The sequence below is a fragment of the Crocodylus siamensis genome, chromosome 11 (assembly GCF_052110815.1).
Source record: "Crocodylus siamensis isolate JL-2025a chromosome 11, ASM5211081v1, whole genome shotgun sequence".
Taxonomy (NCBI): Eukaryota; Metazoa; Chordata; order Crocodylia; family Crocodylidae; genus Crocodylus; species Crocodylus siamensis.
This window is the reverse complement of record NC_143405.1, coordinates 57,259,393-57,272,876: the sequence shown is the minus strand read 5'-3', so window position 1 is coordinate 57,272,876 and position 13,484 is coordinate 57,259,393. Positions and strand designations below refer to the sequence as shown.

General features: G+C 40.3%; 1 protein-coding gene across 1 annotated transcript in view; it reads left to right on the top strand.

The window, feature by feature from the left end:
• CNTN6 (contactin 6) overlaps positions 1 to 13,484 on the top strand; it is a 218,940-nt gene that overhangs the window by 41,621 nt on the left and 163,835 nt on the right. The window contains exon 2 of the mRNA XM_090022247.1: positions 2,798 to 2,932. Coding sequence (XP_089878373.1) covers positions 2,878 to 2,932 — 55 coding nt within the window. The 5' untranslated portion in view covers positions 2,798 to 2,877. The remainder of the gene's footprint in view (positions 1 to 2,797; positions 2,933 to 13,484) is intronic.

Genomic DNA, 13,484 nt, shown 5'->3' with positions numbered 1-13,484 from the left:
CTGGTTTTCGGTTAAAAAAAGTCACCCCAAATCCATATTTTTTCCATGATTAAAATGAAACACCACTATATATATATATATATAGTGGTGTTTCATCTATATCATGGAAAAATGTGGATTTGAGGTGCCTTTTTTTTCCTTTCTTTTTTAACTGAAAATTGGGGGTTTTCTTAAATTAGAGATTTTCTTAAATCAGAGAAAACTAGGAATCCAGCTCCTGTTCCCTTATGTTGTGGTTACTCCCCACAGATGTGCTTCTCAAACTGCAGGTGTGGTTGCAAGCTAGCACTAAGCTGATCAACATCTGCGTGTGGCTCACCATGTAACATGTAACAAGGCCCTAATTGATTTTTCAGTTTGCTGATTCAGAATTACTCGAGGGAGGAGGAGCACATTCTTTCACTTTTGACATTTATAAAATTTCTTCTTTAACGGGGGTTGAATTTCATCCTAAAACCTAGCTTCAAAACATTTTAATTTGAAAATGGCTCAGCAACCTTTAGATTTCTCTGTTTTTATGACAAAACAGTTCACCAAATTCAGCATGAATATTTTTCAGTCAAGTCACAAATATATTAAATTATTTACCCGCAAACTTTCACTCCACTGGGGACTGCCATGCTACCAAACCCTGACACAGATTATAGATCCATTGCCCTCCCTCGGCTGCACGCGAACATATACAAACACATAGACATTGCACCTCCACACACAAAATAGAGCCTAACCTTAATTATATGAAATCTACCCTAGAATTTATAGAGAAGGCCTCAAGATAAATGACTTTTATCCTCTTAAATCCATGTTAATCCCCTCTTTTCAGATCCTAAGAACTGTTTAGAAAAAGAAAATTAGCGTTGGGCCTAAATGTTAGGTGAAATTGGGTGGAAGATAGGTGAAAAATGCTGAGGACAAACGCTGATTTGGCAACATTTTTGCGCTCGCTCTGCACAGATGCAAATGATATATAATACCATAAGCAATGGAAACTCAGGCACTTTCTTTACTGAGTTTATCTACAATCCCTTTAGGTCAAGCTTTTAAAAATGCATTAACATTAGACTCTCAAGTGCATGTGTAGACTCCAGATGAAGAGGGCTTATTTTTCAAAGTACTGAACACCCAGTATCAAAATCCTTATCTCTTGCTTGCATAGTTATAAATCAAGAGAAGCTTTCCTGAAATATGCTGGGCTAAAATGGGATGAGTGAGAGGAAAATTAGACCCTGAGTATGAACTATAAACCTAATTTGTCAGTGGACAATTTTCAGCACGTAAAAGATCTAGAATGGGTTTATAATTTGATAGTCCCACTTTATCAACTGCTTTCTGGTTTCAGCTTTTTTATGAGCTGATTCCAACAGTAAATTATGAGTTTGCCCTTTGGGAGTAAAGGCCAAACTGATATTTTTTTTCTTGATTTAATTCATCATACATTGGCTGATATGTCAGAGGAAATTAGAGCAAATTGTTACGTAAACCCTGGGGGGAACATGTTTCATTTCTGAAGAATAACCCTTCACAAAAAATTGATTTTTTAGATAGTATATGATATTGCTTTTACCTTAATTGTGAGAGTTATGATTCTGCTATTGGTATAGTTCCCAGTTGTTCCCCTTGATTCAACAACGGATCACGTAAAAGGTAGATCTGCTGCCTTGAATGATCCTGGGTCCTACAACCTGGTGGAGGGTTCTTTTCAAGGGTAGAAGAAACTCTAAACTTGTTCTTTGTGTTTGTGAGATGTTCATACACTGATTTCAAAAGCTTCTTAAGTAATCCATTTAAAAACTGAGAGTTGAGCCTTTGAGTATGACCCAGATTGAGGGTTGGGCCTTTTGGGGGACTATATATAAAACCCTTCATTTTTACCCAAAGTTATTTCTTTTATATTTGCAATTTCCATTATACTCATAAAACCTGGGGAAAAACCAAGAAGATACACTCAGGTCTCTCTTAAAAACTTGATTGAGTTGCCAGTATAACATTTGCCAAAATAATTAGCTTAATCGTGGTTTTTAAGTAACTTTAAGCAAAGAGTAACTATGAATGGATTGACATCAAACTGGCAGGATGTCTCAAGTGGATTTCCATAGCGTCTGTTCTGGGTCCTATGGTTGTTTTAACATATTTATTGATGACTTGGATACAGGGGAAAAGGGCTGTTTCAGACAAAAGAAAACTGGGAGGGGTTGTAAATAGGATTAAAATTCAAAACTGGGCTACAAGCAACAAAATGAAACTCGGCAAAGACAAGTGTGAGGTCTATTCCTCAGGAAGGAAAAAAATCAAATGTGCAACTAGAGAACAGGGAATAGCACTGGTTTGGCAAGAGGCCAAGTGGGACTGGGTAGGCACAGCAGATCACAAACTCAACCCAAGAAGTAGAAACTTTATGTAAGTACGAGTCGCAAGACCTACTGTAGATGAAAGGAAATGCATAAACTTAAGCATGATGGTCATGCTCTGTGGCTGAGTACCGCTTCACTTAGGCCTGTATAGGCCAACACCCTGTTTCACCATGTCACATCCTGATTATGCCTCTTGCCTTCTGGTCTCTTCTTGTTATGTCTAGGGGTGGATTGGTATTACAGCTTCTCCAATTTCTATGCCAGCTGAGGACCATCCTTAGACTGGAGAGGCTCCCCTCGGGCCAGTCATTCCATTTTTAGAGCCAGACTCTCCAACGGTGGAACAAAAAGGGGCTGTACCATATGGGAAATATTAGTCTTGCACGTGATTTACCTTTTTTTTTTTTTCTTAATGACCCAATATGTCTTACTGTTTTTTTTTACAGAACATATAAGTAGTGACTGGAAGATACATTTTATTCTCTGCTGATTGGATGGGAGGAATTTTTGACCTTGGAAAACGGAGATGATGTTGCTATGGAAACTAGTAATTCTGCTGCCATTCATGAGCTGCAACACAGGTAAAATGTTCCATTAGTACAGTTTGTGATTGATAAATATATCAGTAGCATAATTCTTTTTTAAAAAAGAGAAGTAATTATGAAAATTAATGGTTCTATTTGCATGAACAAGTGACTAACCAGCTTTTCATTAGGAAATGCTTTCCTGTAGCAATACACACTGCTCCCTATGAACTGCAAAATCACAAAAGTAACTTGGAGGTTAGCTTGTATCATACATTTGAAACCATAGGATTTAAAAAGAAAATACAGAAAAATTACATATCATGGGAAATGTGTGACAATTTTACAATTTGCAGAAGATTGTCTATTCACTCAGATTTTCATTCAGTGTGCATCTGTAAGTGTGCAAATGGTCATGCCCACTTCTGATCTTTAAGGTCCATTAACCAAACAAATTTGCATCTTCTTTGCAGCTCTTTGTTTGGAGGGTCTGGTTAAGGCTGTGATCCTTTTCTCACTAAAGTCATCTCCAAAATTTCCATTGACTTTGAAAGGCACAGGCTTGGGACTTAAAGGCAACCTTTGCCTGACTTTTGTCTATAATTACGGTATTGAACTTTAAAAAATTGGCCTGTTAGTCATATACTTACAATGAAATTATATTAGAGGAATCTCAAATGATGCTTAAATTAATTATATAATGCATGACTCAGCAGCAGTAGTTGAAAATAAGAATGTACAGAAGATGGCACAGCCTGAAACATGAGCAAGCATTTTAAAATAAAATAAAAATTAATCCAAATTAAATTTTAGCTAATAGACTTTATGTAAAAATCTAACATTTTAGAATTTCAGTAATACTTCTGTCCATTAAACCAGATCACTGCCTGCTTCAAAAAAATGGCTACATGTTAAGCATTTCATTTTAACTGGAAAGAGTCCCTCAGTTTGGTGCAAATATAGCACATTAAAAATAATTGCAAGCTGTTGTTTATCTCTTCTTTAAGTTTTCTGTTTGTTGCACAGCTTGAGTACTCACCGATCCATTAGCCATTAGCCAGCCCTCTCTTTTTCTCTTCAAAAATAACCCTCAATAGAGACGGAGTCCTGAGTCTTCCTCTTCCACTTGAGCACATTCAAGCTCAATTCTAGTAGTTCCATTTTCTGTCAAGGAACAAATTAGGCAGAAAAAATAGTGCTATGAGCTCCTCTGTCAAGTTCAGCTCACACCAGATGTGTAGACCTTCCTCCCAGGATGGTCACCTCCCTTCCTTACTAGTCTTTAACTGTGCTGATATTTAGAAACAGTGTCTATGAGATTGGGGGGGCGGGCTTTGTTCCCCTTACAACTATTGCTCCCACCACTGGAGACTTTCAGAGGCATCACTAAATCAGTGATCACCCAGTTCCAAATCTATAGCAGTTAAGCCTCATTTTATCACTAGTGTAGGATGGTTCTTGTTCTGCTTGAATTATTTAAATTCCAGATATTCCTTTCCTTGCTTTTATCAGTATTTCCACAAAGTTATCACTGTTCCTCAATGAGTCAAATGAATTGTCATCTACATTTTTCTTGTAATAACAACATCACCCTTTAAAGGGAAACATAGTATTTTGAACAATATTGAGTGTTAAAGGATCCACAGAGTGTAGTATTATGCTGCCATACTCATTTTTCTGAAGACTTTAAAAAGATGGATGAAAGACTTAAAAGCAGTTGAAAATGACTGCCAGGTGATCACAGGCACAAGACAGTTCTGTGTAATCTATGTAATGACTAAATCCGATAGATAATACCAGGGTGTAGGGTATAGCCATGGTGGTCTAAGGACATGGGCAGACAAGGTTCTTTGGGTGAATCTGATATCTTTTATTTAAGCTAGTCTAATAAAAGACATCAGATTCACCCATACATAGATATTGCAGCACATTTGGCCTGCTTCTACTGTCGTTTAAATGTCTGGCAAGAATTTCCAGCTACTAGAACAAGAGTAGGCCAATATGGACGAATATTTGAATGGCCAGATTCTCAGCTGATAAAATTCAGCACAGCACCATTGATTTGAGTGGAATTCTAACAAGTTTCACCAAGTGAAGTTCTGGTCTGAAATCTTCACGGCCATGATCAGGACTTGTGATGGAAGGTATTGGAGTCACATTGGTACACAACTGAAGCAAAGGAGTGGAACACCAAAATTAATATATCCATTAGCAAGGACAGTAAGGGCACTGGATTGCTGGGTGAGTCACTCGGTATCTCAGTTTCCCTTATAAAATGGGGATACTGTTACTTACCTTGCAAAGGTCTGAAGAATTACATGAGAGTTGGGCATTTTTGCGAATAAAATTTTAATCCAAATATCTGAAAATTAAAAATTCCCTTTCTATATTTTCCTAAGAATCACACATCTGACACAGCAAAATAAGTGTTCACTTTAGTTTCTCCTGAAGAGGACTTTTTTTGTGGTTCAACAAGACATTTGCTATTGCCAAAAGGAATAGAATAGAATAAAATAAAATAAATGTATGAATGTGCAGTGGCAGAGTGATGGAACAGATTAGAATTTTTTTTAGAGCCCATTGCTATTTAAATGAGATACTCTGATCTAAAAGCAGCCCCACAGGCAAAAAGGATGATGAAGATAAACTCAGAGATCATTATTTTAAATTCTATATATTTGTTTTAACGATGCATGGCAGCTGTTTCTTGCCAGGGTTGTTGAAATCCAAATGTCTCTTGATATTAATGCATTAAGAATGCACATTCAATTTCTAGATTAAGAATTTAGACAGAATCTTAAAAAGCTTATTGTAATAGAAAAATGGACATTGTGTTTCTGTTTCTAGGCTTTATTCTGTATTCACAGTGTAGGAAAATTTCCAGCCACAAGAGACATAAGAAGGTCTTATAGATAAGGGTATGACCATAGGGGCAAAGTGCCAAAGTAAAAGGTGGGTAGGGCTTTACTAGGAGTCTAGTACTGCCGATGTACATCCTTTTATCCCATGATGCATGGAAGTTAAACCACAGTCTTCTTCCATTGAGGCCTAAGTTACCCTCTCTTGCTTCCATCCACCAGCACAAAAAATATAAATTAACCATCCACAGTATATACATTAAAGGTCAAAGTTTGCCAACCCTGACTTTTGGGAGTGAGAATGAAATAATATTTTAAAATATGTTCTGGCTTATTGGAGAAAATTCAATAAAAGATGTAGCTGCATCCTCGTGGGATGTATTTTGGCCCATCATTTTCAAGCTGTTAAAGTGGAGAGAGAAATTTCCTGCAGTAAAATGTCCTGATACTCCTTGGGGTCACCACATGATGAATATTGAGTACATCACATCCCACACACTGCCTACAGTCTCTTGTAGATTTATTGTTAGCATAACAGCACCTTAAGGAATGGAACAGCAGACCATATATTTTAAGACAAGTGACATCTTTGCTATTTCTAGCCATAATGGGTGGGGATGAACTAGTCTAGCCTGGAAATGCTAAGGCACCTCTGAATATGAGGAGACATTTGGAGGTTTGCTGATGAGCCAGAAAATGATAAAAATCAGGTTTCTGACAGAGGAAATGGAAGTTCTCAGGACTTTGGGAAATGCTGGCCTTGAGAGTTGCTTTTCTGAAAATGACATCCAAAAAGGATTGGCTACTGATGAGATGAGGGGGAAGCAAGGCAGGCCCTATGAGTGGAGGCTACAGGACCTGAACCTATTCAGCCTCCACAAGAGAAGGCTGAGAGGGGATCTGGTGCCTGTCTACAAACTGGCCAAGGGGGACCAGCAGGCCGTGGGAGATTCCCTGTTCCCCCCCGAGCACTACTGGAAGTAATGAGGAATAATGGCCATAAATTGACCGAGAGTAGATTCAGGCTAGATATCAGAGAGACACTACTTTATAGATAGCATGGCTAGGATCTGGAACCAACTTCCAGGGGAAATAGTGCTCACTCCTCCCCTGGGGGTCTTCAAACGGAGGCAGGATAATGATCTAGCTGGGGTCCTTTAACCCCAGCACTCTTTTCTGCCTATGGCAGAGGGTCTGACTTGATGATCAGGTCCCTTCCGACCCTACCAACTATGAACTATAAGACATCCTTTTCTGGGAGAGCTGGGAAGATCATTTAAATGAGAATTTTTTCTCCACTTCTGATGCAGCCTAAAATTCAGCTCTTTTCCTCACATTTGAGGAAGACTGTATTTGCAAAGAGACAACCTGAAGTTGATGTAGACTTTACAGAGGAGTCACCTGACCCCACCAGAGATGGCGAGAACCCCAAGCACCTTGAAAACAACTACATCAAGGTTTGAGCTTTCCCAAGGTACTGAAGGAAGCACTGTGCTCGTGTCTAGGAATGGATGGGTGACCATTGGCACAGGTACTCTGGTCTGATGTTAATGGGTTTTCCCCAAGGGCAATTCAGACAGTTGGGTTTTTAAGAAGCAGCAAAACTAGTCTTCAACACACAGAGAAAGATCCATACAAGGCAAGTTTACTTTCACTGACTGTTTAGTGGCATTCATATGGAATGTGTCCCACAGTCCTAATTTTAATGCTATTTCACTTTATCTGTCTTTTTCCATCGGAACCACAGTGCACAACTACTCTGAGGGAGTGTCTGAGCATGCACGTCCAATCATTCACCAAAATTTGATACTGGGAACTCCTGGTATCAAAAAAAAAAAGCTGCAAAATAAATAAATAAATAATAAAAAAAAAAGCAGTGCAGTGTACACTCCAGGAGCATGCAACAGAGAAACTGGAGGCTGCCCAAAGCGTCTCCACTTCTCCCAGGTCCTGCCATGCTAGAACACCCAAAGAAGTAGGGAAGCAACAGTTCCCCTGAAGTGGGACATTTTGCCCCACAGTGAACCCCACACACAAGGGTGTGGACGGAAGCAAAAAGCAGCAACACATACTTATGCCACTGGTATTTGGGGCTTAGCAAATGCATGGACATGCCCTGTGGCTGTGTTCACATGAGCATGGATATTTGTAAGCAGCTGCATACCTTGTGCCACTACTACTTGTCCCTGCGAAACGCCTGTGGCATGCATCCTCTGGTGTGAGGCCATTTACCATGGGTAGGGTGTGCTGGCCCCAGCAGCCTTACCTAGGGTCCTGGGGGTCTTGGGGAGCTGCAGACAGTTCCTTCGGCAGCTAGGAGCCTGCCCAGCAGCCAGCCTGTGGTCTGCACTTTGCTGGGCCACGGCTGCTTCTGGTCTGCAGTTTGCCAGGCCGCAGCATTGGGAACCTCTACCCTAGGGCCCCACCCTGTCATAATCCAGCCCTGAATGTAGTATATAACAAGGATGCTCTTTGGATGAAGTGAACAGACTCAGGGGATCTGGGTGAAAGTTAAGATTGAGGTCAACTTCTTACTAAAGTTAAAGGAAGTCTTTCAATAAACTTGGGAGTTGGTTCGGACCCACCAGTCCCACAACGGTTAGGACGAGAGGACATACATAGCAATTACATTTTGTGGTAACAAAGGCCATATAAAGGTGAGTAGACCAACAGTAATGCCACTCAGTGAGTCTCTTTTGAAACTGATTCTTTATGAGTGGGATTTTCAAAATTACTCATCGTTTAATGCTTCAATGAAGTCTATGGATGTTTTACCACTCATTTCAATCATGAAACTAAACCCTGAAGTTTGAAGAACTGGTGGGTTGGGTTTTTGAAAGCGCTCATCACAGGTCGAAGATTATCCATGTAAAACACAACCCTCTACCTCCTTCCCCGCAAAAACATGGGAAACAGATTGATAAAACAATGACATGGAGTGTCTGCACTTCCACAAAGACACCAAAGCACAGCAAGCTGAACATGCAAAGGACAGTTCATTTAAAATTGTGTAGCAAAGTTACAGTCAACTTTATGATCAATCTTTGCTTACAGTTCATTTCCAAGAAAGCTCTCCCACCTACTGTGCACTCCCTTTAGTGCACAAACATATGGTGAAAAAGAGGTTAGCGCATAGATGCTTCTTTGAGGGTCCATTCATTTTTAAATTTTAGGCTGCATTGATTTATCTGTCAGAAAGATTTTATTTGCAGTCTTTAAAGTTAAGTGAAGCATACTAGAATTCATGGAAGTCATTACTGGAGGTTTCTGTTCAGCTGTAGGCTTGCTATGTGAGGCTAGGATATAATCAAATTCTATAGCCTGAAAATCCAACCTGACTTTTAAGCGACTTACCTGAATATTACTTCATGATCTCTCTAATAATTTACTCTACATGTGGAGAAATATTTTCTATAGAGTGAATTTTACATATCTTTTGTTTTATACCAAATCACACTATTTCTCCCTAGAAAGGGTTTCTTAACCTGTAGCAAATACCCTTTTTAAACTTTAAGGGTAATTTAATGCTTTCATTTTTGTATGAGGCAGGTTCAAACAAAATGCAATTGCACTGCATTATCTATGCCAAGGAACAGAAACTCATAGATGATTAACTGTTTAAAATATTTTAAGACATCTTCTATTTCCCAAACTGGAAAAAATAAATTAAAACAAATCTGAGTTGATATCATGAAAATCTAAGCATAGCTAGGTTAGCTAAAATTAGACTCATCCCAATGCTTTCCAAACATTTCCTCATTTCCTACAAGTAAAGGTGGTAGGAAATTGTGATGGAGAATTCCAAGGATGGGGAATTTAAGATGATCCAGCCCTTTATTCTCACCCTCCACCATATACCCCAGACCTGGACATGTTTGTGCCCTGTGACATGGCTAGCTGGCATATACTCACTAGGCTTTTTGGACACAGTTGAACTCCTGAGGGTGGAAAAGTCATAACCCCATAGACAGGAGGAGGAGTTGGCTAGGTGACAACCCCCCAGCAGTAGAGTTGAGGGGGTAGAAAGTTTGTCCACACAAAACAGGAGGGTAAAGGAGGAAATACTGCATCCTGGGATACCGGAGTACTGCAGCTTGGGTGACTCACCTGTGAGGAGCAGCCACATAACAATGGAACAAGAGCTGGGTAACATGGATCAGTGATAAACCTACTCTGGAGTGGCATAACTTTAAGCCACATGAAGGGTGTTTAAAACTAGTTTCAGGTATTAGTGTGTTGACAAGCCAGGGACTAAGATCTTTAGGTCCCTTGTAAAAATTAATATGTAACAGCCTTGTTACATGGTAATTTTGGGTGGCACCTGGAGCTCTTAATCCTTGGATTATGTGAACATTTAACACCTTAAAGTGGTTTTAAGCACTCATTATGTGGCTCAAAGTTACACCAATCCAGGACAGAATTACCTCTGATCTGTACTCCGAGCTCCTATTCCATGAAGGTGCAACCACACCGCACAGATGGGCCACCCAGCTTGAAGTCCTCCTATGTCCCAGGATTTCTCACACCTCCACCCATAGAGCAGAGCTAAAAGCCTGTCCTGGCTCACCAGCCCTATAGTGGGAACTCACAGATACAGATCCTAGTCTTTCCTCTGTTCACCAGGCCTCTAGTGGCAATTCACAGCTGTGCAGTGGGTGACAGTCAGAAAGGGTTTCTAGACTAAGGGTGAGACTGCTCCAAACTCCAAGCCATCACTAACACCGATCAACATTTGTGCGGCTCAGCGTAAGGTGCGACAAGGCCCTAACGAGGTCCAAGGAAAGATACAGCGTCTCAGGAACAGGCAGCAGTTTGGTGGTTAGGGTAAATAGAAGTTTCCTGCTCTACCGGTCCCTCACACAGATTCATAAATTCATAAGGTTGGAAGGGACCTCAGGGGTCTTCTGTTCTGATGCTTGAACCAGCCCAAAGAGGCACCAATTCAGCATCTTCTTGAAAATATCCGGTGAAGGAGATGCCACAACTTTCCTAGGCATGTTGCTCCATGGTTTCACCGTTTATAAATTTCTCCTGAGATCTGACCTAAATCTACCTTACTACCATCCACTGGCCCATGCCCTGCCTTCTGGGGCAAGGAGAACAATGTTTCTTCGTAATGGAAGTCTTTCAAATACATGAGAACTGAAGTAACGTCCCTTCTTAATCTCCCTTTCTCCACACTAAGCATACTTGTTTCCGCCCACTTTTCCTTATGTGGTTTGAATTACATTATCTTTTATCATTTTATTGCTTGCGTCCGGGCCACCTTGAGTTTCTCTAAATCCTTTTTAAAATGTAGTGGCCCAAACTGATCAAAGCTCAACCTTAACCCAGTCTATTGGATATTTCTGGGTTTATGCTTTTCATTCCTTTTTTGGACTATTCCTTTGTGTATTAAGAATTAAATAATTTATTGGAGAAGGGATCTATGCCTGAGCGTTCCACATCCCAAAGGTGCATCTTGACCATCAGGCCACTGTGGAAGAGGAGAAATTCCACCACAAGCCTGGGAAATGACTCCCCATGAAAGTTATTGTGGTCCTGCAAAATGTGTCATTTTTCACAATTATTTTGTGAGAAAAAAGCATCTCTTCTGTTCCCTGTGGGGTTGTGCTCATCTTCAGGTTCTGCAAACTGGCTCAGACCATCTACTAGATGGCATGCAAGACAACTTTAACATTTAAAACCCTCCTTCTACTTCTCACTCTGAAGTTGGAAAGACTTGGAGAATTACTTTTTTTGGTTCCAGCCAAATACAATTTTATAAATACTGTATCTTGTCTATAGCATGTAGCACAGCCATATGCTTGAAAATGGTTTCTTCTCTTTTGGACACTTTTATAGCTCTACTGAAGACAGATTTACTGAAGCCATAATCTTACCATGTAAACTGAGAACATGAGAAGAATTCTGCTTATTTTGCGATGACAAACAGCTAGGGGGAAAAAAAAAACTTAATGTGCACTGTCAGAAGTTGTTTCTTGCAATGCTAAACCTCGTTAGCCCACCTTAAGTAGCAATGGAAACTGTGGACCAAATCATCATCTGCTCTATACTGTCAAGACAAAAAAGCGGCAATGATCACTGACAGTAGCCAAGCATCTGGGCCAATTATTCTTTGCAAACCTAATGTGTCCACGTTTAGTATTTTTCAGTATAGGTTTTTCCCCTTAAAAACAAAACAAATTCTCCATTGTTTACAGATGCTTAAAAATAAAATATGTTTAGTTATTGATTTACTACTCCTTTTTTGTTTAGCAAATATTGATCTGTGTTTGTGTGTGTATGTTTCTTGTAAAGCAGAAATTAACATTGAAAATTTCTTGGAATTCATTTTTTGTATCATCAGGACATCTCTGCAAAGAGGGCTGTTAGCAAACGCTTACTACCTCAATCATTATGTGCTCTCTCAAAACCTGGATTTTCTTTTATTTCCCAATTTCTTGGCAAGAAAGGGATCTTTAAAATACTTTTATTGTTATTTTTGGTTTTATGATAAGTAATTATTTATTGACTGAGAATGTGCTCGGCACAGAGCCTTCAAGAGTTCACAGTCTAATCCCCGGAAAATAAAATGCAATGTAGACACAAGGCATCATGCACGGACCAGGGAGAAAATCTCATAGGAAAGCAGGGCATGTTTATATAGCTGGTTTCTAGATCCCAACAAAATCATTGCTTGTTAGTCGGTATGCAGCCAGTCCTCAGTGGGCACATAAACACATTTATTAATGTGCAGTGGTTAGTATGCATTTAATGTAATATTCATATAACCAGGTACTAAATAAATGCACAGAACCACAGTTACTGCACAGTAGCACCAATGAATGCCGTTTTTGTCATACTACTGCACAGTATCCTAATAATACTGTGCAGTAAGGCTGTGCAAAGCTTTGGTCCCTGATTCGACTTGGCAGAGATTTGGCCTGATTCAGTGGCTGAATCTCTGAATCTGAATCATGTAAGAGGACCCTTTAATCTCTCCGAATCAAATCAGAACCCTCTGAATCGAATCAGAGAGATTTGGAGATTCAAATGGTCACAGCTTTCAATGGTTTTTTCTATATACCTCTAGGTAGCAGGTGGCTCGTGAATGCTGCAATACTGGGGTGGATGGAGTGTCCGACAGGAGCGCGGGGGACTCCCCAGCATGCTTGGCAGCAGACCCAGAAGTGGACCAGAAGCACTTCCAGTCCATTTCTGGGTCTGCTGGGGAGCATGCAGGGCCCCCTGCTCCACTCCTCTGCACCTTCCGGTTCGGTGACTGGTGCCTCCTGGGCCTGGGGGGTACCTGGGGTCCCCCTGGGGCCAATCTCCAGGCCAGAGGAGCATGGGGGGCCACGCAGCATGCTCTCCAGAGAACCCAGAAGCAAGCCAGAAGTACTTTTGGTCTACTTCTGGGTTTGCCGCCTAGCACATGGAAGGCCCCCACCGCACACTCCTGCGGGATACTCCATCTGTCCCAGCATAACAGCATTCATGAGCTGCACTGGTACCTCAAGGTACACAGAAAAAACACTTAAAGCTGTGTCTGTATTGGAATCACTGATCCTCCAAATCAGCATCTAATCTTCAGATTCGGATTTGGACAAATCAAAAACCAGGGACTGATTTGAATCAATGAATTGAATCCAAATCAACAAATTGAATCACTTCCCCTGTTTTGAGTCAAATCCAAATGAAATATGGTACACTTTGCAGACCCCTATTGTGCAGTATCATATTAACCCAGTTTATGTGGTTATGCACTA